This window comes from Indicator indicator, chromosome 24 (assembly GCF_027791375.1).
Source record: "Indicator indicator isolate 239-I01 chromosome 24, UM_Iind_1.1, whole genome shotgun sequence".
Lineage (NCBI taxonomy): Eukaryota > Metazoa > Chordata > Aves > Piciformes > Indicatoridae > Indicator > Indicator indicator.
Genome location: NC_072033.1, coordinates 684,057 through 710,107, shown reverse-complemented (window position 1 = coordinate 710,107; position 26,051 = coordinate 684,057). Strand labels below are relative to the sequence as shown.

Genomic DNA, 26,051 nt, shown 5'->3' with positions numbered 1-26,051 from the left:
CCCAGAGAATGGCCAAGCACCTGTGAATGTGCTAACCTGGACACTTCCTGGGCTCCAGACAACCCTGTACCAGGTGTGATTAACTTTGTGACACAGCTGGCAGCTGGGTGTGCCCCTGGCCAGCTTTGGATATGCCTCACCCCATGGATCCAGTTATCAGGGTCCTGTGTTACCAAAAGGCATTCATTGTCTCAGGACAGTATTTAAACCAGCCCAGGAGTCAGGCAACTTGCCTTGTGCTCACCCAGACAGCAATAAGAGCCAAGGGCTGCCCAAGAGCTGCTGAGGGCCTGCTGACCACAAAGAGACAAGAGCCAAGGGCTGCCCAAGAGCTGCTGAGGGCCTGCTGACCACAAAGAGACAAGAGCCAAGGGCTGCCCAAGAGCTGCTGAGGGCCTGCTGACCACAAAGAGCCAAGGGCTGCCCAAGGGCTGCTGAAGAATCTGCTCTAGCAGACCAACAACTTCAGCCAGGCCTTGCACCTGCACCAAGGCAGAAAGGGGAAAAGCTCCAAGGGGACTGAATCCCAGAAGAGGCTGCAGCCCAGCGAGGGAGCACACAAGAGAGAGGCCCTTAGCCCTCTCTGAGCCCAGGGCAAGCTCCAGACTGTGAACTGGGCATGACAAGAGAGAGGCCTTTAGCCCTCTCTGAGCCAAGGACTGCTCCAACCAGAGCCACAGCCTCTGGGCAGACACCAGACACAGGAGCAGGTGCTGAGTCCCCAGCCAGGCTGCCATGGAATCCTATGGGTGGGAACCCACAGCTCCCAGCACCTGTGTGGCCAATGTGAATTGCTGCATGGGAAAGCTCAGATCTGTGCTTGAACCATTTCACTGTCTGGAGATGTGCAGTGGGAAAGCCACAACCAAATCACTGACCCTGTGACTGCATTTGGTAAATAAGCCATGGTGGTGTCTGAAGAGACCACTGCCCAAGAGAGTCAGCAGAAAAGACAGAAAAGAGACATTTTGGTTACAGGTGACCAGCTGAGGAAGATCCAGCTACAGCCAGTAGCCTTCCCTAAGACACCTTAGGTACTACTGCACTTCACACAGCCACTGCCTACAGCACAGGCAAGCACTGCAGTAACACTGAGCACCTTCATGGCTCTGTGTCAGCCCTGAAGAGCTAATTGTAAAATAATCCTAACTCTTTTTGAAAGGGCCACACATTTTCACTCTGAAATGTGTAAGAGACCTGAGGACATCACAGAAGCAAGCAGAGACTTCAGCCACTGAGAGCACAGCTCTAAGCCCTGTATGGACACATGACAAAAAGCAGGCTGAGCCTGGCTGCAGATTCAGCAAGTAGAATTGCCTCTGCAAATACAAATCCTGTCTTAGAACATGGCCATGCACTAAGCAGCCCAAACCAGCTCTCACAGACAGCTTTTCACCCAAGGTGGCTCCCAAAGAGCACTGAGTCATCTCAGGTGCTGCTTACCCAGGTCATGGCAAAGCCCAGCGATCTCCACGCAGAGGATGTCCCTCTGGGTGATATCCAGCTCCGGCTGCCTCTCCTTCAGCGCACGAACCAGACACCCTGCCAGGTAGCCCACCCTGGTGGGGAGAGAGAAAAGAGAGAAGGAAGTAGACACAGCACTGCTTTAAGCCGAATAGCAACAGGGCAGCTCAACCCTCCTGGGACCACAGCTGGGCTACTCTGCCCACCGCCAGGCTCCCCAGTTCAAGAGGAACAGGGATCTGCTGGAGAGTGTCCAACAGAGGCTGAGGATGATGAAGGGACTGGAGCATCTCTGTGATGAGGAAAGGCTGAGAATCCTGGGGCTGGTTAGAATGGAGAAGGCTGAGAGGGGATCTTATTAATGGTTACAGATATCTGCAGGGCGGTGTCAAGAAGAAGAGGCCAGGCTCTGTTCAGTGGTGCTCTGTGGTAGGACGAGGAGCAATGGACACAAACTGAAACCCAGGAGGTTCCACCTCAACATGAGAAGAAATTTTTTTTGTGTGAGGGTGCTGGAGGCCTGGAGCAGGCTGCCCAGAGAGGTTGTGGAGTCTCCTCCTCTGGAGACTTTGAAAAGCCACTTGGATGTGTTCCTGTGTGACCTGCCCTGAGTGACCTTGCTTTAGCACAGGGATTGGACTGGCTGATCTCTGAACGTCCCTTCTACCCCCTACCATTCTGTGATTCTATGACATACTCTGACTTGCTCTGTTAAGTCCCAGTCCTTGTCTGAGAGGCAGCACACAGCAAATACCCAACCCCTGACCTGCCAGAGCAAAGCAGATTAAGCTATTTCCTGTAATAGTTTTAGCCATCAGTAACACATTGGACAGCAAAATAAGCAGGAGATACCAAAACCTGGGGACCACAGCCCCCTGCAGCAGGTCCCAGTGCACAGCCACAGAGTAGCTGTGGGAGGAAGGAGCAGTGTGGTACTGCCAGTGCCCAGCTCACAGCACACACAGCCTCCCAAACAGTGCAGCTGCAAAGGTGCCCAGCAGCCGCCAAAGATTTTGTTCTTCTCTCAAGACGGCTCTTGTGGCAATAGTTTATGACAGCTCTTGCCCTTCTTTCCATTCACTTTACATTTGATTTCCCTGTTCCCACCATGCAAAATCAGCAGGAGAACACAAGGCTGACACTCCTGTAACTGGTTCACAAGCTCCACACTTATGTCCATTTCTTCTTCCCTCAGGAGAGCTGGGGAGGGACTTTGACAAGGGCTGGGAGTGCAGGGACAAGGGACAATGGCTTAGAGACTGAGACTGGAGATGAGGAAGAACTTCTTTAGAATAAGGGTGAGGAGACACTGGAACAGGTTGCCCAGGGAGGCTGTGGATGCCTCCTGCCTGGACCTGACCTCCTCAAGGCCAGGCTGGATGAGGCCTTGAGCAAGCTGGGCAGGTGGGAGATGTCCCTGACCATGGCAGGGTATTGGAACTTCAAGTTCCCTTCCAACCCAACCCAATCTGTGATGCGTATCAGAAGAAATCCAGGAACACTGGAGACCCAAAGTGCCACCCCAGCACAGTGCCACCCCAGCACAGTACCAAACCAGCACAGTACCACACCCCAGCACAGTGTCACACCTCAGCACAGTGTCACACCTCAGCACAGTGTCACAGCCCAGCACAGTGTCACAGCCCAGCACAGTGTCACACCCCAGCACAGTGTCACACCTCAGCACAGTGTCACACCCCAGCACAGTGTCACACCTCAGCACAGTGTCACAGCCCAGCACAGTGTCACAGCCCAGCACAGTGTCACACCCCAGCACAGTGTCACAGCCCAGCACAGTGTCACACCTCAGCACAGTGTCACACCCCAGCACAGTGTCGCACCTCAGCACAGTGTCACACCTCAGCACAGTGTCACACCTCAGCACAGTGTCACACCTCAGCACAGTGTCGCACCCAAGCAAAGTGTCACAGCCCAGCACAGTGTCACAGCCCAGCACAGTGTCACAGCCCAGCACAGTGTCACAGCCCAGCACAGTGTCACACCTCAGCACAGTGTCACACCTCAGCACAGTGTCACAGCCCAGCACAGTGTCACACCTCAGCACAGTGTCACAGCCCAGCACAGTGTCACACCTCAGCACAGTGTCACACCTCAGCACAGTGTCACACCTCAGCACAGTGTCACACCTCAGCACAGTGTCACACCTCAGCACAGTGTCACACCCCAGCAGTGTCACACCTCAGCACAGTGTCACAGCCCAGCACAGTGTCACACCTCAGCACAGTGTCACACCTCAGCACAGTGTCACAGCCAGCACAGTGTCACACCTCAGCACAGTGTCACAGCCCAGCACAGTGTCACAGCCCAGCACAGTGTCACACCTCAGCACAGTGTCACACCTCAGCACAGTGTCACACCCAGCACAGTGTCACCCCACAGTGTCACACCTCAGCACAGTGTCACACCTCAGCACAGTGTCACACCTCAGCACAGTGTCACAGCCCAGCACAGTGTCACACCTCAGCACAGTGTCACAGCCCAGCACAGTGTCACAGCCCAGCACAGTGTCACAGCCCAGCACAGTGTCACAGCCCAGCACAGTGTCACACCTCAGCACAGTCTCACAGCCCAGCACAGTCTCACAGCCCAGCACAGTCTCACAGCCCAGCACAGTCTCACACCTCAGCAGTGTCACACCTCAGCACAGTGTCACAGCCCAGCACAGTGTCACAGCCCAGCACAGTGTCACACCTCAGCACAGTGTCACAGCCCAGCACAGTGTCACAGCCCAGCACAGTGTCACACCTCAGCACAGTGTCACAGCCCAGCACAGTGTCACACCTCAGCACAGTGTCACAGCCCAGCACAGTGTCACACCTCAGCACAGTGTCACACCTCAGCACAGTGTCACACCCCAGCACAGTGTCACACCTCAGCACAGTGTCACACCTCAGCACAGTGTCACACCCCAATACAGTGTCACACCCCAGCACAGTGTCACACCCCAGCAGTGTCACACCTCAGCACAGTGTCACACCTCAGCACAGTGTCACACCCCAGCACAGTGTCACACCTCAGCACAGTGTCACACCTCAGCACAGTGTCACACCCCAGCACAGTGTCACACCTCAGCAGTGTCACAACCCAGCACAGTGTCACACCTCAGCACAGTGTCACACCTCAGCACAGTGTCACACCTCAGCACAGTGTCACAGCCCAGTACAGTGTCACACCTCAGCACAGTGTCACACCTCAGCACAGTGTCACAGCTCAGCACAGTGTCACACCTCAGCACAGTGTCACACCTCAGCACAGTGTCACACCCCAGCACAGTGTCACACCTCAGCACAGTGTCACACCTCAGCACAGTGTCACACCTCAGCACAGTGTCACAGCCCAGCACAGTGTCACAGCCCAGCACAGTGTCACACCTCAGCACAGTGTCACAGCCCAGCACAGTGTCACACCTCAGCACAGTGTCACACCTCAGCACAGTGTCACACCTCAGCACAGTGTCACACCTCAGCACAGTGTCACAGCCCAGCACAGTGTCACACCTCAGCACAGTGTCACACCTCAGCACAGTGTCACAGCCCAGCACATTGTCACACCTCAGCACAGTGTCACACCTCAGCACAGTGTCACAGCCCAGCACAGTGTCACAGCCCAGCACAGTGTCACACCTCAGCACAGTGTCACACCTCAGCACAGTGTCACACCTCAGCACAGTGTCACACCTCAGCACAGTGTCACAGCCCAGCACAGTGTCACAGCCCAGCACAGTGTCACACCTCAGCACAGTGTCACACCTCAGCACGGTGTCACAGCCCAGCACAGTGTCACAGCCCAGCACAGTGTCACACCTCAGCACAGTGTCACAGCCCAGCACAGTGTCACACCTCAGCACAGTGTCACACCTCAGCACAGTGTCACAGCCCAGCACATTGTCACACCTCAGCACAGTGTCACACCTCAGCACAGTGTCACAGCCCAGCACAGTGTCACAGCCCAGCACAGTGTCACACCTCAGCACAGTGTCACAGCCCAGCACGGTGTCACAGCCCAGCACAGTGTCACAGCCCAGCACAGTGTCACACCTCAGCACGGTGTCACAGCCCAGCACGGTGTCACAGCCCAGCACAGTGTCACAGCCCAGCACAGTGTCACAGCCCAGCACAGTGTCACACCTCAGCACAGTGTCACACCTCAGCACAGTGTCACAGCCCAGCACAGTGTCACAGCCCAGCACAGTGTCACACCTCAGCACAGTGTCACACCTCAGCACAGTGTCACACCCCAGCACAGTGTCACACCTCAGCACAGTGTCACACCTCAGCACAGTGTCACAGCCCAGCACAGTGTCACACCTCAGCACGGTGTCACAGCCCAGCACGGTGTCACAGCCCAGCACGGTGTCACAGCCCAGCACGGTGTCACAGCCCAGCACAGTGTCACACCTCAGCACAGTGTCACACCTCAGCACAGTGTCACACCTCAGCACAGTGTCACACCTCAGCACAGTGTCACACCTCAGCACAGTGTCACAGCCCAGCACAGTGTCACACCTCAGCACAGTGTCACACCTCAGCACAGTGTCACACCCCAGCACACTGTCACACCTCGGCACAGTCTCACACCTCGGCACACTGTCACACCTCGGCACACTGTCACACCTCGGCACACTGTCACACCTCGGCACACTGTCACACCTCAGCACACTGTCACAGCCCAGCACAGTGTCACACCTCAGCACAGTGTCACAGCCCAGCACACTGTCACACCTCAGAACAGTGTCACACCTCAGAACAGTGTCACACCTCAGCACAGTGTCACACCTCAGCACAGTGTCACAGCCCAGCACAGTGTCACACCTCAGCACAGTGTCACACCTCAGCACAGTGTCACAGCCCAGCACAGTGTCACACCTCAGCACACTGTCACACCTCAGCACACTGTCACAGCCCAGCACAGTGTCACACCTCAGCACAGTGTCACAGCCCAGCACACTGTCACACCTCAGAACAGTGTCACACCTCAGAACAGTGTCACAGCCCAGCACACTGTCACACCTCAGCACAGTGTCACAGCCCAGCACAGTGTCACACCTCAGCACAGTGTCACACCTCAGCACAGTGTCACACCTCAGCACGGTGTCACACCTCAGCACGGTGTCACACCCCAGCACAGTGTCACAGCCCAGCACGGTGTCACAGCCCAGCACAGTGTCACAGTCCAGCACAGTGTCACAGCCCAGCACAGTGTCACACCTCAGCACGGTGTCACAGCCCAGCACAGTGTCACACCTCAGCACAGTGTCACACCTCAGCACAGTGTCGCAGCCCAGCACAGTGTCACACCTCAGCACAGTGTCACAGCCCAGCACAGTGTCACAGCCCAGCACAGTGTCACACCTCAGCACAGTGTCACAGCCCAGCACAGTGTCACAGCCCAGCACAGTGTCACAGCCCAGCACAGTGTCACACCTCAGCACAGTGTCACAGCCCAGCACAGTGTCACAGCCCAGCACAGTGTCACACCTCAGCACAGTGTCACAGCCCGGCACAGTGTCACAGCCCGGCACAGTGTCACACCTCGGCACAGTGTCACAGCTCGGCACAGTGTCACACCCCGGCACAGTGTCACACCTCGGCACAGTGTCACAGCTCGGCACAGTGTCACACCCCGGCACAGTGTCACACCTCAGCACAGTGTCACACCTCAGCACAGTGTCACACCTCAGCACAGTGTCACACCTCAGCACAGTGTCACACCTCAGCACAGTGTCACACCTCAGCACAGTGTCACACCTCAGCACACTGTCACACCTCGGCACAGTGTCACACCTCGGCACAGTGTCACACCTCAGCACAGTGTCACACCTCAGCACAGTGTCACACCTCAGCACAGTGTCACACCTCAGCACAGTGTCACACCTCAGCACAGTGTCACACCCCAGCACAGTGTCACACCTCAGCAGTGTCACACCTCAGCGCAGTGTCACATCCCAGCGCAGTGTCACACCTCAGCACAGTGTCACAGCCCAGCACAGTGTCACACCTCAGCACAGTGTCACACTTCAGCACAGTGTCACACCTCAGCACAGTGTCACACCTCAGCACAGTGTCACACCTCAGCACAGTGTCACACCCCAGCACAGTGTCACACCTCAGCACACTGTCACACTTCAGCACACTGTCACACCTCAGCAGTGTCACACCTCAGCACAGTGTCACACCTCAGCACAGTGTCACAGCCCAGCACAGTGTCACAGCCCAGCACAGTGTCACAGCCCAGCACAGTGTCACACCTCAGCACAGTGTCACAGCCCAGCACAGTGTCACAGCCCAGCACAGTGTCACAGCCCAGCACAGTGTCACACCTCAGCACAGTGTCACACCTCAGCACAGTGTCACACCTCGGCACAGTGTCACACCTCGGCACAGTGTCACAGCCCAGCACAGTGTCACAGCCCAGCACAGTGTCACAGCCCAGCACAGTGTCACACCTCAGCACAGTGTCACACCTCAGCACAGTGTCACAGCCCACCACAGTGTCACACCTCAGCACAGTGTCACACCCCAGCACAGTGTCACACCTCAGCACAGTGTCACAGCCCAGCACAGTGTCACAGCCCAGCACAGTGTCACAGCCCAGCACAGTGTCACACCTCAGCACAGTGTCACACCTCAGCACACTGTCACACCTCAGCACACTGTCACACCTCAGCACAGTGTCACACCTCAGCACAGTGTCACACCTCAGCACAGTGTCACAGACCAGCACAGTGTCACACCTCAGCACAGTGTCACAGCCCAGCACAGTGTCACAGCCCAGCACAGTGTCACACCTCAGCACAGTGTCACAGCCCAGCACAGTGTCACACCTCAGCACAGTGTCACACCTCAGCACAGTGTCACACCTCAGCACAGAGTCACACCTCAGCACAGTGTCACACCTCAGCACAGAGTCACACCTCAGCACAGTGTCACAGCCCAGCACAGTGTCACACCTCAGCACAGTGTCACACCTCAGCACAGTGTCACACCTCAGCACAGTGTCACACCTCAGCACAGTGTCACAGCCCAGCACAGTGTCACACCTCAGCACAGTGTCACACCTCAGCACAGTGTCACACCTCAGCACAGTGTCACACCCCAGCACAGTGTCACACCTCAGCACAGTGTCACACCTCAGCACAGTGTCACAGCCCAGCACAGTGTCACAGCCCAGCACAGTGTCACACCTCAGCACAGTGTCACACCTCAGCACAGTGTCACACCTCAGCACAGTGTCACACCTCAGCACAGTGTCACACCCCAGCACGGTGTCACACCCCAGCACGGTGTCACACCCCAGCACGGTGTCACACCTCAGCACGGTGTCACAGCCCAGCACGGTGTCACACCTCAGCACGGTGTCACACCTCAGCACGGTGTCACACCCCAGCACAGTGTCACAGCCCAGCACAGTGTCACACCCCAGCACAGCGTCACAGCCCAGCACAGCGTCACAGCCCAGCACGGCGTCACACCTCAGCACGGTGTCACACCTCAGCACGGTGTCACACCTCAGCACAGTGTCACACCTCAGCACGGTGTCACCTCAGCACGGTGTCACAACCCAGCACGGCGTCACACCTCAGCACAGCGTCACAGCCCAGCACGGCGTCACAGCCCAGCACGGCGTCACACCTCAGCACGGCGTCACACCTCAGCACGGTGTCACACCTCAGCACAGTGTCACACCTCAGCACGGTGTCACCTCAGCACGGTGTCACAACCCAGCACGGCGTCACACCTCAGCACAGCGTCACAGCCCAGCACGGCGTCACAGCCCAGCACGGCGTCACACCTCAGCACGGCGTCACACCTCAGCACGGTGTCACACCTCAGCACAGTGTCACACCTCAGCACGGTGTCACACCTCAGCACGGTGTCACCTCAGCACGGTGTCACAACCCAGCACGGCGTCACACCTCAGCACAGTGTCACACCTCAGCACAGTGTCACACCTCAGCACAGTGTCACACCTCAGCACAGTGTCACACCTCAGCACAGTGTCACACCTCAGCACAGTGTCACACCTCAGCACAGTGTCACACCTCAGCACAGTGTCACACCTCAGCACAGCGTCACACCTCAGCTCAGTGTCACACCTCAGCACAGTGTCACAGCCCAGCACAGTGTCACACCTCAGCTCAGTGTCACACCTCAGCACAGTGTCACAGCCCAGCACAGTGTCACAGCCCAGCACAGACTGGCACCAGTGCTGCCCCTTGGCTGTCACGCTGGAGCCTCGTGCAGCGCAGTGCCCAGGCAGGAGCGCGGGAGGGCCGTACCCTATGGAGTGCTCGAAGCGGTTGTGGGAGGCTCCGGGGAACACAAAGTAAGTCCCTCCCAGCTGCTTGATGTAGCGCAGGCGCTGGAACTGGGGCGTGTCGATGATGCGCACCAGCAGGGGATGCATCTCGATGTGCCCGTGGATGGGGTCGTTGAAGACCTAGGAAAGCCAAGCACAGGGCAACTGACCTTGAGGATTGGCTGTGCAGAGAAACAGGTACCAAACTCAAGGGTATCTGAAAGGCTCAGGGATTTGATGGGAGAGGGCAATTGTTTTCTTCTCTCCTGTAAACCAGCCCCATGTCAAGATCTCTGGTGAAGCATCCTGTCTTGATTTTACAGCTAACAGAAAGATATTTTATTCCTCCCTAAAGGAGCAAAATAAAGATGCTCCTCACAAAATTGGAAATGTATTTACAAATCTTTACACTATTTACACAAATGCAAAACACCCACATCCACATTTCAACCTCATTAAGCCAAAAGCCTTCCAACAAACCAGGCTTCAATGCCTCCCCCAGGGCCTGCCACCATCCTTCCCTTCCCCCCCAAGCTAGGCCATATGGCACAGCTTTGCCAAGGCCAGGCACCAAACCTTCCCCACATGGCCAGAGACAAGAGATCTGTGCTGGGAAGGGAGAGAGAGGCAGAAAAAAGGAACCAATTGACTCTGCATCCCCTTTATATAGCAGATGCAGGGCTGGTGGGATAAAATAATAAAAGATTGTAATTTCCTGTTCCTACCTAGCCCCTGGGAAGACCTTTTCAACTCTATGGTTAAGACATCCAGGCTTAAACCCACAACACATCACCTAAGCACCACATCAAAAAAGACAAAGCTGTCTGTTCCAGAGGGTGAGGGAATTAAGGTCAAAATCTCTAAACCTGTTATCAGCTGCTCTGCCATTCCAAACCTTAGCACTTGAGAGAATTCCTGTCTTCATTCAGCTGCTTTTCCAAAGTGTTTGCCTTCACACTGCTCATGGGTTCCAAATCCAGCGAGATTTGGCAGAGTGGAAATGTCATTAAACAAAATGCAAACCCCAAGGGAACTGCAATATGCAAACCCTCCCTGACCATCCCTAAGTGTGCACTTTAGGAGACATCTGAGTAACCACAGTGAAGATAAACACACACCATCAATCCTTGCCTCAAAGGAGCAGGAAAAATAACTTCACACTGAAGTTTTCCTGAGTTCTGTCCACACTGAGCTGCCAGGGCTTGAGCAGATGTGCAGACTGCCTGCAGGCCTGGCCCCAGTTACACCAACATGTATAACTGAGAAGCTGTTGGACAGGGCAAACACTGCAAGCCAGGAGGAGTCTGTTAACCCAGGCCCAGGGCTAAACTAACAACCACCCAAGGGCTGTCTCCACACAAGGAGATGTGAAAGGGAAGCTTCTCATTGCATTTCAAACAGCTCAGCTGCTCAACCCATCTCTCTCAATCATCAGGTGCCCACAGAAAGCTCTCAGCTGATGATTCCAATCATTGTTCTCCTTAATGTGGTGTTTCAAGAGAGAAGGGCTCAGTCTGCAGCTCCGCAAAGGCATCACCACAGCACCAGCTGGCACTGCCAGGCCACAGCAGGGAGTAGAGATGGGCAGAGATGCCCTGGAGTGGTCTCCTCCTGACACAACTGTGCACTGGTGCTACCTCCATGATGTTCACTTACCTTCATGACATCCATGTCCTGCTGCCTCAGTTTGTTCAGGCAAGCCAGCACCTTCAGTCTCTCAGCTGGGAGGCTAGAAAGGAGCAAAAGACATTGAGAGCAGTGTGTGCCACGAGTTGCCCTCTGCAGCTTGCAACACACAGAATGACTTCTGCAGCTCCATCTGGCTCTGGCCTTTGCTCTCTTAGAGCAATACCCATTCCTGCAGCTTCTGCAGACACAGGCTGAAAGCAGTTACCATGGGGGATGGAAAGTGGTGGCAGAAGGGAGCTGACACAAGTTGGCTCTTCCAGGGGAGAGCTTTCTGGCTGCTTTCCTGGCAGGCTCAGAGCTGCTTCCCAGCACTTGTTGTTCAGACTCCCTTTTCTAATTCATCTTCAGCACTGCTGGAGCAGCTTACAGCATGAAGCCAGCCTGGTTCTCACCATCTCTGCTCCCTGGAACCCTTGAGAAGTGTCCTGCTTAGGGCAACACCTGGGAGAGTGAGACACCAACTGCAATGGAGTTGTGCTCATTTGTGCTGCTGCTCTGGAAGCAGAAGAGCAGCCTGAGGGGGATCTGATCAATGCTGATCAGAGGGTGGCTGTCGGGAGGATGGGGCCAGGCCTTGGTCAGTGGTGCCCAGTGACAGGACAAGGGGTAATGGGCACAGACTGGAACATCAGAACATCCAGACATGAGGAGGAACTTCTTTAAGGGTGGTAGAGCCCTGGAGCAGGCCACCCTGTGGAGCGGTGCAGTCTCCATCTCTGGAGTCATTCCAAATCCAACCAGACACCATCCTGTGCACCCTGCTGTGGGTGACCCCACCCTGGCAGTGGGGTTGGACTGGAGTTCCTTCAAGCCCCTACTGTTCTGTGATTCTGAAGTCAAGTACAGAAGAGGACAAACAGCTACAGAAGTTTTCTGTCAAGCAGTGGAAGTGTTTCTCCCACTTCCTACAGAACCAAGAACCAGACACAGCAGCAAATCCACCACTTTTTAACCAGTTTCTTTCAGAGGAAGGTCTTTAACCTTCTGCAGAAAGACAACATGCAGTGCCTGAACAACAAACAGTTTAAAGGCTGAAAAATTCCTTCAACTAAAACATTCCAATGATTTTTATAAACATTTCTTTCACTCAATCAATTCTGTAATAAAAGAAGTTTTGGCCAAATTAACTTGAATTTGATATGAATCAATTGCAACACCACCAGCAGAACCACTGGAATTTAGATGATGCTCCAATTTGATTGCCAGTTAGGGTTCTTCTCTTTTGCCAGGATGTAAAGGTCCCAAAGGGAGCTGCCAGGCAAATGAGCAGGTGCCCAGCTGCAGGGAGTGCCCTCTGCCAAAGACAACCCTGGGTGCAGTGCCACCGGGTGAACAACCTCAGCCTGGTGGCTGAGCTGACCGAGAACATGGAAAGGCTGAGGGGTGCGAAAGGGAGAGAGAGAGTGGTGGAGCCAGCCCTTACCTTCCTCAAACAGGGCCAGCAGTCAGACAGAGCTCAGGACACAGAGGGCTCTCTATCCTCTCTTCAACTTGCTGAAAGTGGTGATATGGAGGACATGGAGCGGTGGTGATAAGCACCTGCCAGGCACCCTACCCCATGAGCTTCCACACCTCCCCAGTGCCCTCGCAGAACAGCTCTGCAAGGACAGTTACATAGTGACAAGGGTCCACGTAGCTTAGAGGTGGTGCCAAGGCTCAGTTGGACCACACCTGGTATCAAAAAGACCTCAGGGAACACAAGCAACCCTGTCCTTGTCATGGGTGACTCTTCTGAAGGGAGCAGAAGACCCCAGCTGCACACCAGACCCACTTCTCAGGGAAGCCTCCTGCCTCCCTGGGGCCAGAACTAAGGACATCAAGAGAAAACTTCCCACCCTAGTTCACCCCTGAATAATTTTTCAGGTAGGCAGTGATGAAGTTCGGTCAAGAAGTCCAAGGGAGAGAGATTTCAGGGCCCGGGGACAGCTGGTGGAGGGATCAGCAACACAGCAGTGATCTCCTCTGTCCTACCAGTTGCAGGGAGTGATGAGGGTTTAGACAGGAAGAGTCAGCAGATGAATTCCTGGCTTTGAGCTGGTGTTACCAGCAGGACTTTGGGTTCTTGGAGCACAGTTTGGCTTGTAAGACACCAGGCCTGCTGGCACGGAGGGGGGTAACCTTGTCTCCAAGTGGGAAAGGATCCTGGGACAAGAGCAGGGCTCATGGAAAAAAGCTTTAAATTAGACTGGAAGAAGGATGGGGATAAAACTGGGCTTGCTAAAGAGGAGTCTGTGTGTCAGTGGAGGTGGGGATGGTGATCCACGCAGCAGCAGGGCTCAGTGATAGCTTAGTAACCACAGAAGTGGCTGAGAATGGTCAGGGAGAAATTAGAGCTTCTCCCCCCAAGATGGTGGCAGGCAGCAGCAGCATCTACAGCAATGCGCACAGCATGGGCAGCAAGCAAGAGCTGGAGGCCAGAGTGCAGCAATCTCAGATCCCTGGGGGCTGACTCACACAGCTGGAGCGCTGCAAGTCACGGCTCCAACTTCTCAGAAGGGATGGGCAGCAAGGAGAGGCAGGGGGAGGCCCATCTGTGTCAGGGACACAGCTGAATGAAGGTGATGGTAGGGTTGAGGCCCTGGGGGCAAGAATCAGGAAGGCCAACAGGGCTGCTCACCTGCTGGGAGTCACCCAGCCAGCATGGATGAAAGATTCTGTAAGCAGCTGGGAGAAGTTTCACAATTGCTGCTCCTTGTTCTCATCAGGGACTTCAGCTTCCCTGATAGTCTGCTGGAAACACAACACAGCAGAGAGAGAACAGTGCCAAAGGTTCTTGGGGTGTGGAACACAGCTGATGAGAGAGCCAGCTAGGGAAGGTGCCACCCTTGACCTGCTGCTTGTGAACAGGGAAGGACATGTGGGGGAAGTAGTAGTTGGAGGCTGTCTAGGGCACAGAAATCATGAAATTACACTTTTCAATCCTTGGGGAGGAAAGGAGAAGGCAGTAAAACTGACACCTTGGACAGACCTTGACTTGTTCAGGAGACTGATTGATAAAGTCTCTTGGGAGGCTGCCCTGAAGGGCAGAGAGTCCAGGAAGCCTGGGCACTCTTCAAGGAGGAAGCTGTGATGGTTTGAATCAGAACAGAATGGGTCAGACCAACCCAGAGGGTTAACCTAGCTACTGTCCCAACACAGGAGGGAGGGAGAAATAACACTCAAACTCAGAATTGAGATGAGAAAAGAGTGAGAGAAGAACAGAGTTTACTGATCAAAAATCAGAGAACCATGGTAGCAAAGGCATCATTCCCTCAGCCTATGTGCAGAACAAGCAAGGTGCAAAGCAGCAGCAGGCAGCAGCAAGAGAGCCAAAAGCCCAAGCCAGCAGACTGCTCCCCCATCCCTGCTTGTCCTGCTGCCATCCCAGCAGAAAGGACAACACCCAAAAGAACCTGGAAGCCAGATGCAGCAACTGGAACAGGAAGCCTCTCATGCTGCAATCTGAGCTTCAAGCTCCATCATGCTTTGCTCCAGTCAGCACTTTCACCTGTACAGTTGGCATGACTGCAGCATGGGGTGGGGAAGGGCAGAAGTGCAGCAGGTCCAACTCAGCCCATGACAGAAGGCTCAGAAGCACAGGAGCAGGCTGTCCCCACGTGTGGAGCCAGGGAGCAAGGGGCCTGGCTGAATGGAGCTCGGGAACAAAAGGAGAGTTGGTGGCCTTTGGAAGAGATGACAGAGCCACTCACGAGGACTATAAAGATGCAGTGAGGCTGTGCAGGGAGAAAGTCAGCAGGGCCAAAGCCCAACTGGAACTCAGCCTGGCTGCTGCTATTAAAGACAATCAAATGTTTCTGTAAACACAGCAACAGCAGGAGGAGGACGAGGGAGAGTCTCCATCCGCTGCTGGATGCAGGGAGAGCCATGATGAGAAAGGCTGAGGGAAAGGCCGAGGTGCTCAGAGCCTTCCTTGCCTCACTCTCTAGCAGAACTCCTCGTTCCCTGGGCACCCAGCCCCCTGAGCTGGAGGACAGGGAAGGGAGGGCAGAATGAGACCCCTATAATCCAAGAAGAAATGGTGAGGGAGCTGCTGAACCACCCAGACACACAAGTCTGTGGTGCTGGGTGGGCTACACACAAGAGTGCTGAAGGAGCTGGCAGTGCTCCCCAAGCCACCTTCCAGCACTGCCCTGACTCAGTGGGCAGGCCCCAGCTGACTGGAGGGCAGCAAAGGTGATGCCATCTACAAGAAGGGCTGGAAGGAGGACCCAGGGAGCTCCAGAGCTGTCAGGCTGCCCTCAGTGCCAGGGAAGGACATGGAGCAGGTCACCTTGAGTGCCAGAACACAGCAGACACAGGATGGCCAGGAGAGCAGAGCCAGCCAGCATGGCCTCATGAAGGGCAGCTCCTGATCCTCCATGCCAAGGTGACCTGTCAGTGGATGAGGGACAGGCTGTGGATGTTCTCTGCCTGCACTTCTATAGAGCCTTCAGCACTGCTGCCCACAGCATCCTCATGGCACAGCTGCTGCCCTAGGCCTGAATGAGCACTGCTGGGGAAAGCACTGGGGGATGGCCAGGCCCAGAGAGTGGTGGGGAATGGAGTGAAACCCAGCTAATGGCTGGTCACAGGTGGAGATCCCCAGGGCTCACCATGTCTGTTCAACATCTTTATCAATGATCTGGATGAACAGATGCAGAGAGAGCTGGCAGTCAATACCAAGTTGTGTGGCAGTGTTGATCTGCTGGAGGGTAGGGAGGCTCTGCAGAGGGATCTGGCCAGGCTGGATCCATGAGCTGAGGTCAGTAAACAAGGCCAAGTGCTGGGTTCTGCACTTGGGGCATAACAACCCCATGAAGGCTCCAGGCTTGGGGCACAGTGGTTGGAAACTGCCCAGCAGAAAAGGACCTGGGGGTGCTGGGTGACAGCAGCTGAACAGGAGCCAGGGTGTGCCCAGGTGGGCAAGAAGGCCACCAGCAGCCTGGTCTGGATCAGCACTGGTGTGGCCAGCAGGAGCAGGGAGGTGATCATGGCCCTGTACTGGGCACTGGGGAGGCCACACCTTGAATCCTGGGTTCAGTTTTGGGCCTCTCACTCCAAGAAGAACATTGAGGGGCTGGAGCAGGTCCAGAGAAGGACAGCAAGGTTGGAGAAGGGTCTGGAGAAGAGGGCTGGTGAGGAGCAGCTGAGGGACCTGGGTTTGTCTAGTCCTGAGATGAGAACACTGAGGGGAGACCTCATTGCTCTCTACAGCTTCCCGAAAGGAGGCTGCAGTGAGGTGGGGGTTGGGCTCTGCTCCCTGCTTGTTGAACAATCTGTAATGCTGCAAGAGGGGCAGCAGCACCACCACACAGCCACAGGTTACCTCGGGTAACAACTGCCCCCAAAGATGCTCTGGGTCACAAAGTACACAAGGGAAGAGAGGCAGGGCTAAGGGACAGCCATGCTGAGGGCAGGACACAGCTTGCTGCTTTGAAGCACTGGGTTGTACTTCTAAATGCCTCAAAAATGCTGAAGGGTGCTGTCAGGAGGATGGGGCCAGCCTCTTTGCTGTGGTGCCCTGTGATAGGACAAGGGGCAGTGGATGTAAATTTGGTCATAAGAAATTCCATCTCAACATGAGAAGAAATTGTTTGGTGTGAGGGTGCTGGAGCCAGCTGCCCAGAATGATTGTGAAGTCTCCTCTGAAGAGATTCCAAACCCACCTGGACACTGTGTTCCTGTGTGACCTGCCCTAAGTGATTCTGCCTTGCAGAGGGTTGGCCTGGATGATCTCTGTGATTCTCTGAAAATTAACTGGAAGACAAGCAGGTAGATGAGGAGGAAGGTGTGTGTGTGATACCCAACCTCTGCAAGTACAGGCAGAGCAGAGCCAGGCCAGCTGTGTGCTGCTGCCAGCACAGCTGATCACACACCTGCCACAGTTCAACCCCAGCCAGCAGCTCAGCCTCACACAGATGCTCACTCCCAACCCAGCAGTGGGATGGGGGAGAGAATCAGAAGGCTAAGAGTGAGAAACTCCTGGGCTGAGCTGAGGAGAGTGTAACAGGCACAGCAAAAGCCATGTGTGCAAGCAAAGCACAAGGAACTCGTTCTCCACTTCCCATCAGCCATCACCAGCAGAGCAGGGCTCCATCATGTGTAGTGGTTACTTGGGAAGACAAATGCTGCAACTCCCAACTTCCTCCCATTCCTCCTTACTCCCCCTGCTTTATATGCTGAGCATGATGTCATCCAGCCTGGAATGTCCAGGCTGCTCTAGTGGGGTGGGGTGAAGAGCAGAAAGCGCTGCTCAGCAGTAACTGAAACATCCCTGAGTTACCAGCTTGAATCTAAAACACATCCCCATACCAGCTACTGGAAAGAAAATGAACTCCCAGTCCAAAGCAGCACAGCAAGCACTGTCCATAAAGCGCACAGCCCAGTCACAGAGCCATCAAGGTTGGAAAAGTCCTTTACAATCATTGAGTCCAACTGTAACCCAACTGCCATGACCACTGATCATGTCCTGCATCTCTATGCTTCCTGAACCCCTCCAGAGATGGGGACTCCACCACCTCCCTGGACAGCCTGTTCCAATTCCTGACCACTCTTGAAGCAAAGAAATTTTTCTTCATCTCCAACCTCACCCTCCCCTGGCACAATTTCAGGCCATTTTCTCTCCTATCAGCTGAGACTAGGGAGCAGAGCCCAACCCCCACCTTACTGCAGTCTCCTTTCAGGGAGCTGCAGAGGGCAGTGAGGTCTCCCCTCAGCCTCCTCTTCTCCACATTGAACAATCCTGGTTGTGGTGTTCTGCTGCAGAAACTCACCTCCAGCAAGGCTGAATTAAACCCAGCTCTCTGCATTGTAGGTCTGCTGAAGTCACCCTGGACTGGCTTGGTGCTCCACCAGGTGAGAGAAGAGCAAAAGGCATGAGCCTGACTAGGCAGGCTGAGAAGTCCCCTCCTGCCACACCACATCACTGGCCCTAGTCTTGCCCTACTTCCATCAACCCCTCAGGCTCAGCCTCCAGCAAAGCAAGCAGGCTGTCAGTACAGTCCTCCTGCACCTGCTCACCTCAGGGTCACAGCTCTTTCTATCCTTCTTCAAACAGAAAACCACAGCAGGAGGTTTTTTCACCTAGTGTCTACCTGGTCAGCCCACATCAGCCAGCAGACTGCACACAAGCCAGGTGCCAGCACTGGGAACCAGTGTTCTGCAGGCAGGGCTCCCCCAGCAGTCAAAGCACTGATGCCTGACGTTGCTGGCTGCCTCCAAAAGGCTGACAACTGACACTTAAGATGATTTGAATTGGAATGGACCTTTACAGACACTTCCCAATCTTCTCCCTTCTACTTCTCCTTGCTGCATCTGCACCCTCCCTCATGCCACAGATGGTGAGGATGAGACAACCTCTGTCCTGCACCCATTAGGACCACTCCAGAGAGGTCAGTCAGACAGCCCTACCCACTGCCTGTATTTAGCACATGGCACACCACACTCAGCTTCCAGGAACAAGAGGACTCCTGGGAAACCACAGCAGTGCCTCCGGGCCCCTCTCCTCCCCAGCTCTCCCCACTGAACCCCCAGGAATAACAGCACACTAAATATGCACATTCATCCCTGGCCTGTCACAGGGAAAGGTTGGAAGCTACAGCAGGACAAGGTGTGTAGAGGGGAAGACATGGCAAAGGGACCACTCACAGTACAAAGCTGAGATGTTTGAAACAAGCAGAAGGCTCTGGCACCATCTCATCCAGCTCACATTGACAGCTTAACAGAGACAAGACGTCAGATCTCACTGAAGGAAGCACCTCATGAAAGCAAGCTCCCAGCACCAACTGCTCCATGCTGAGTGCTCTGCTCAGCTCCTCTCCACCACCTGTACCACAAGCTCAGAGGGTCCTCCTTGCTCTCCTGTCCTGCCTGCTCACCGCCTGACCCACAGTGTTCTGACAACCTGCAGTGTCTGTTGTGTGTGAGTGTCTGCAAAGGTATTTGATGCTGCAAGGTGCTACAGTCAGCCTCCTGGTAGCCTCTAAACCAAACCCAGCATCCGCTTGGTGTCACAGGCAATTACCTCACCCTACAGGAACAAAGCCTCTAGCTGCCTCCCTCACCACACCACACCATCCAGCTGCACACTTCAAACAGCTGTGGTTAAAATCCTGCTTCCAACAAAACCAAACATACCTTAAGGACTCACCACCCTAGCTCCTCTGAAGCACAAGCTCTCTGCCTTGTCCCCTGCAGTCACACCACCTCTGCTTTATCTCCCCGTGGCCACACCCAGACACCTGCCCTTCCAGCTCACCCTTCTCAAGTTGCAACCACGTCCAGGATGTTCTAGGGCAACAGAGATGGAGCCCTTCAGGCTCAGCACAGGGTTCTCAGCCAAGGAGCCAACCTGCAGGCCAAAGCACTCAACACCTCCAGCAGCCCCACACTGGCACGTGCCTGGCAGATAACCACTCTGCAAACTGCCTCAGGTCCCCCAACCACAACGTGAGCAAACAGTTGCAGTGCAACAGTTGGGTGTTGAAAGATGTTTGGAGGAAGCAGGATAAACAAGGTTAGCAAAGGAGTAGAGAGACAAGAGAAAGATTAAAAGGAAGTATGTGCTGACCATGCATGTTCACAGCCCAGCAGAGATGACCAAACCTGATACCAGGGGAGCAGAGAGGGCCCTTCAGACAGGCAAGGTGACAGCATCCATTTCTGTTGCAGAAAGGCAAGAAAGTATAATAACCACCACATAAACTGCAGTATTTTGGGACCTGTCACTTTCCTCCTGCCAGGAACAATCCTTCACGTGCTTCAAGAGATCATCAGTTTTCACATGCTCACCGCAGGTGACTGCTCCCAGACTGGGAGCAAGACTTGGCCAGAGTGCCCCCTCCTGAGCGCAGTTCAGGGTGGCCACTGAGCCCAGCCACTCACCCTCAGGCCTGCATCCCATCAGGGCACACAGAACCTCCTTTTTCACTGCAGCAGGCACATCAGACAGCAAGGTCCCAGCAACCGTGAGGAACTTCAGCACCCAGTTGTTGTCCTGGGGAGGGTGAAGCCATCCTGGAGAGTCCAGTGCCCACCTGCTATACGAACCACCACCACTGCTGCTGTTACTGGAATAGGTGGAGCATCGACTAGGCTCAGAAGAAAGTTCTCATCAAAGCCCCTTGGGCTCACAGATGTTCCTATCCACACCTAAAAGGTTACTGTGCTACTGCTGCTACTTGCATGGAAGCTTTATAAATGGACTTTTTTTTTTTTTTTTTGCTTTTCATGGCTACTGGGCATTAGCTTCTACGCTCGGGATGGCAGCAGCTGTACTGGGATGGGTGAGGAACTGGAAAACTGTTCTGGAAGTTCGGCATCATGCACAGAGCCCATCCCACCCACCCACTCACCCCACCTGGCCCTACGGCCCCTTAGGCATTTAGAGTGGAAATGGGACAAGGCCATCCTCTGAGGTCAGGAAACTTCCTTCTCTCAGAACTTGCCACCCGCAGCAGCTCCCGCGGCGCCCACGCCCTGCAGGGGCCTCCCGGCGGGGCAGCCTCAGGCGAAGCCTCCTCCTCCTGCTTCCGAGGAAGAAGCGTGCCCGAGTGAGGCGGCGACCGCCAAGGGCCGGCCACGGCGGCCGGAGCCCGGCCAGCACCGGAGGACCCGGGGGCTCACCGAGAGAGCGGGAGCCGGGGCCGCCTTTCACCGCCCTTCCACCCCGTGGCCTCCCGCGGCCCGGGCGCGGCTCTCACCAGACACGGGTGACCTCGAGGGCGCAGGCCGGCAGGTCCAGCAGCATGCTCCCGGTGATTCCGCTCTCTGCGGGGGCAAGCACACGTTAGCGGCAGGGCCCGACCGCCCCGAGGGGCCGCCCGGTCTCAGGCCCCGCTGCCAGCCCCGGCTCCAGGCCCCAGCGCTACCTCGGAAGCGGCGCAGCAGGCCGGGCTCGGCCACGCCGCTGAGCTGGAGGTGCTGGCAGAGCCGCTCCGTGTCCCACAGCCGCGGGTCGCCGGGACCGCGGGGCCCGTCCGGAGAGCCCTCGCGCCGCGCGCGCTTGGCGGGAGCCGCGCCCCAGCCCGCCGCCGCCGGGCTCCCCATGGCGCTGCCCGCGCAGGCGCCGCGCTCGGCCCCGCTCCGCTACCCCAGACACCGGCGCCGCTCTGACGTCACCGCCGCACGAGCCCCCGTAGCGCGGAGGGCTCCTGGGCGGCGAGGCCCTGCCGGGGGCGCCTCTTGGCGGCCTGGGGATAAGGCGGCGGGGCCGACCCGCGGGAACGGGGGAGCGAACTGCGAGCGGGATCCTCCGGGAGACCTGCACTCCCCCGTCACCGACGCTGCCCGAGCCGCTGCCCCACCGGGCTCCACATCGGTAACGCCGGCAGCCCCCTGGTCACGCTGCCTCTGCAGTTCCCCCGAGGTCAGAAGTTTGGAACTAAGAGCTCTCAGGGTGAAGGAGCATCTGATGAACTGGTCTGAAAGTGAACTGGTCTGAAAGTGAAGCAAGCTCGAAGCGGGAAATAACCAGAAACAAAGCTCAGGAATTAGGAGCAGGATCTAAGGACTCAAACCACCAGCTCAGGCTGCTAAAAGACTCCATCCCGCCCTGGCCTTCCACACCTCCAAGGGGGCATCCCCAGCTGGCCACACTGCTTGTGATGGAGCCCAGGTCAAGGGTGGCTTTTCGGGCTGCCAGCGCCCGTTGCTGGCTCATGTCAAGTACCTCCTCACCCAGCACCCCTAAGCCTTTCTCTGCAGGGCTGCTCTCACTCCACTCATCACCCAGCCTGGATTTGTGCTTGGTATTTCCCTGACCTGGGTGCAGGACCTTGCACTTGGCCTTGTGGACCTGTTCTGAACAAGAACACTTTAATACCAGACACAAAATATAATCATAATAGCATTTGTAATCAAAAGGAAGATGAGAGAGAAATACAGCCCAAGAAAGACAAATGATGCAGGATGCAATTCCTCACCCACCGCCTGCTGTGCCTCAGCAGCAACCAGCCCCTCCCAGCCCCAAGGTCAGCTACCCTGGCAGTGCTTCTTTCCCAGCTCGTTGTGCCCCTAGGGGCTCGCCGGCAGAGCACAGAAAGCTGAAAAATCCCTAATTTGGGATAAGTGCTAAGTAGGTGAAACATTGGTGTGAGATTAACGTGGTCATCACACTAAATTCAAACCACGCCCAGCTGCTAGGAAGAAAATTAACTCCCAGCCAAACCCACGGCATCCCCAAACAGCAGCTGACCAGGAGAAATTCAGATGCAAATACCTGGAGACCAGCACCAGTACAGGCCGATGATCACCATTCTCATGCCACATCCCAGCGTGCTCACAAACATCAGCCTCCACAAGGGCCATCATCAGCCTCCCCAAATACGCTCCCAAAAAACAATGCCACAAGGCATCCTCAAAAAATGAAGGCACCCAGACTCAACTTGCCGAAGATGATCTTCTCAAGATACTACAGGCAACTAGAGCAGACACAGCCCAGCTGCCAAACTCAGCTGCACACAGCCAGGTGCCCCCACAGCATGCTCTTAGAGACATGCATGCTGGTCTCCAGCTGTCACGCCCATGAGGAACATCCCAGCACCCCTGAACACAGCTCTGCTGCAGGGCGCTGCTGTGTGCCACAAAGGCCTCAGCATGGGCCTGAGACTTTGGTTCCCAGCTACAGATTGTGGCTGTCAAGAAAGCTGCCACCCTTGGAGACACCACATAGGAACCGGCTCCTGCCAGGAGCTTCAGCCCTATGGTGGGGATCCCACACTGCTGCAGGGGCAGAGTGTGAGGAGGAAGCGGCAGCACAGACTAAGCATTAGAAATTGATCCCAGCCCCCATTCCCCATCCCATCTGTCTTGAGAAGAGGCTAAGAGGGGATCTGATCAATACCTGAGGGGTGGGTGTCAAGCGGAGGGGGCCAAGATCTTTTCGGTGGTGCACAGTAACAAGGAACAATGGATACAAACTTGAACAGAGAGGGTTTCAGCTCAAGATGAGGAGAAACTTTACAGGGAGGGTGCTGGAGTCCTGGAGCAGGCTGCCCAGAGAGGTTGTGGAATCTCCTTCTCTGGATACATTCAAAACCCACCTGGATGTGTTCCTGTGTAGACTGCCCTGGGTGCCCCTGCTGTGGCAGGGAGGTTGGACTGGATGAGCTCAGGAGGTCCCTTCCAACCTCTGATGTTCTAAGATTGTATGATGATCCCCATGCACTACCTCTAAAGAGAGGGGGTAAGGAAGTCAAGGATGAAGCTGAGGCTAAGAAGGGGAGTGTGTATTTTGTTTTTGTTACTTGTTTTTAGTTGCAAATAAAATTAATCTTCCCCAGCCCCAGTCTTTTGCCCTTGACAGCAGTTGGTCCTTGTCCTCATCTCAGATCAGGAGCTTCTTCACTGAATGTCCTCCTCTTGCCCTGCTGAGGAGGAGCAGTGAGAGCACCCCTGGGCAGATCCACCAAAACACAGCCCTGGGAATCACTGTGTTCATGTCACAACTCCCCCAGCAAGGTTCAGATGTGTAGAAAAGAAAAACAGCATCAGAAAAAAATCCCCAAAGACACAAATGCTCAAACTGTCATCTTAACAACAAAAATCCTTCCCGAGGTTTCTCCTGAGGTCTCTGCATGGTGCAGGGCTGGCTGCTGTCACCCACAGGCCTTTGCTCTCCCAGGTGGGGTGGTTTAATGAGCAGGCAGAATGCTCTGTGGCTCCAGAAGGGGCAACAGAATAATGCTCACACAATTGGATTGGATACTGATGGAAAGTGCAGATGGGAAGGCTCTTCACAAATACAGTTCCATAGTGGGGAACATAGCAAAGCACATCAAACACAAAGAAATCCATAGCAAGCCAAAGCTTCACACCCAACCCTCTTCACACTAGGCCAACCAACCCAGGCTTCCATGCCCCCCTCCCTACCAGGGCCCTCTCCCTCCATAGCACCAAGGTTTGACATGCAGCACAAGTTCAGCTTGGCAGCTCCAGGCCCCAGTTAAGCAGCCCAGGCCTAATAGGCAGCATTGCCAAGGCTGACAACCAGGCCCCACTCCTCTGCAGGAAATAAAAGCCTGGATGTCTTCCTGGGAGGAGAGAGAAAAGGGGAGGAGACAGATTTCTCAGCCAGCTTTATAGGATTTATGGTTAGAACTGCACCATTTCCTGTGTCCACCCATGGGGCTTCCTCTCCAGTGGAAGCCTCAACTCTGTGGCCCTCTTAAAGACAGCCAGCCTCAAACTGCCACACAAAGTGAATATTCTGCTTCCTCAGGTCCCAGCTCTACTCAGGGAGTTGCACTGATTGCTCACTGCCTGGTTTCATCTAGGTGAATCTCTCTCCATCCCCTCTGGGGCTTCCTGTGAGCGCCATCAGCACTGTGCTGTCATCACCCAGAAACGAAACTGCCTGCTGAGCACTGGTTGCACCCAGTTAGAGAAAACACTTCTCTTCTTGGAAGCAGCCTCAGGAGACTAGAGCAGACCAGGTCCATCAAGGGTCATGTCAAATAGCCTCATCCCTCCATTCCTACACCCACTCCATTCCCACACTGCTGCTTGTTCTTTTAAGGAATGATTCACCTCCTGTCCCTGCACTGCCTCCACCAGTGTTCAAAAGGGCTCTGCCTAGCTCAGGCCATGCTCAGTACCAGGCCATAGAGGGCAGCTGCCAGGAGGATGGAGACTCCTTTTTGACAAGGAGTGCCATGGAAAAGACAAAGGGCAATGGGGACAACTTAGTGCTGGGGACATTCCCATTGCACTCCAGGAGAAAATATTTCCCCATGAGCACAGTCAGAGACTGGAATCATCTCCCAAGGAAAGCAGTGGTGTCCCTTGCACTGGGCAGTCTGAAGGCTCAGCTTGGCAGGGTGCTGAGCAGCTCAGTTAACTGCCCTGTGACCTAGAAAGGTTGGAGCAGATGCAGATGATCCCTGGGGTCCCTTCCCACCTGGCACTCTCTGACTCTGTGTCATTCAGTAGCTGGACCATACCTAAGGATTGTTCTGGGGAAGAGGAGGAGTTGAAGGACACACATCCTATCATGGGCCCAAGACAGCTGGAATGCTCATAAAAAAAAAAAAAATGCAATTCAGGAGGGATCTCATTGTGTTTGTGGCCTGAAAAATAGCAAGGGAGGAGTATCCTCAAAATGTCAGGACATCTTTTTTTGGATCACCTGCTGGTGTTACACCCCTGTAGCAACAGCATGGAGGGTGACCGGTTTCACCCTTGCTAGTAGGAGGAAAAAAGAAAAGGAAACCCTGCACTAGGCAGGGCATTGTCTGGGCAGCATCCCCAGGAACCAAAGCACATGGAAAAGGGGAAGGGAAGAAAATGTCTGTGTTCAGCTTGCTCTTATTTGGGTGCAGTGAAGTCAGCCTGGACACCCTCCCTCCCTGCCTGCACAGGAAGCCTCTGTGCTGTAGCTCTGGGCCTGCAACTTGGTGCAGAAATCTAAGGAGAGCTCAACAGGAGGCCCCCTGAGGGCAAACAGGAAAAGTCAGGATGCTGAGGGCTCGTCTCTGTGTAGGGTCATGTGGGAGCCAACACAGGCAGGAGGCAGAGCAGCCACAACCCAGGGGTGAAATGCAAAGATGAAGTTTATCTTTGTGACCTTGCTGAAGCAGTGCTGGGCAGAGGCACACAGGCAG

General features: G+C 55.2%; 1 protein-coding gene across 1 annotated transcript in view; it reads right to left on the bottom strand.

The window, feature by feature from the left end:
* The window catches only part of SAMHD1 (SAM and HD domain containing deoxynucleoside triphosphate triphosphohydrolase 1), a 46,969-nt gene extending 25,471 nt beyond the window's left edge, over positions 1–21,498 (bottom strand). The window contains exons 1-5 of the mRNA XM_054391789.1: positions 21,321–21,498; positions 21,153–21,219; positions 11,440–11,512; positions 9,764–9,924; positions 1,444–1,559 (exon numbers count right to left, since the gene is read on the bottom strand). Coding sequence (XP_054247764.1) covers positions 1,444–1,559; positions 9,764–9,924; positions 11,440–11,512; positions 21,153–21,219; positions 21,321–21,498 — 595 coding nt within the window. The remainder of the gene's footprint in view (positions 1–1,443; positions 1,560–9,763; positions 9,925–11,439; positions 11,513–21,152; positions 21,220–21,320) is intronic.
* Positions 21,499–26,051: the final 4,553 nt, after the last annotated feature.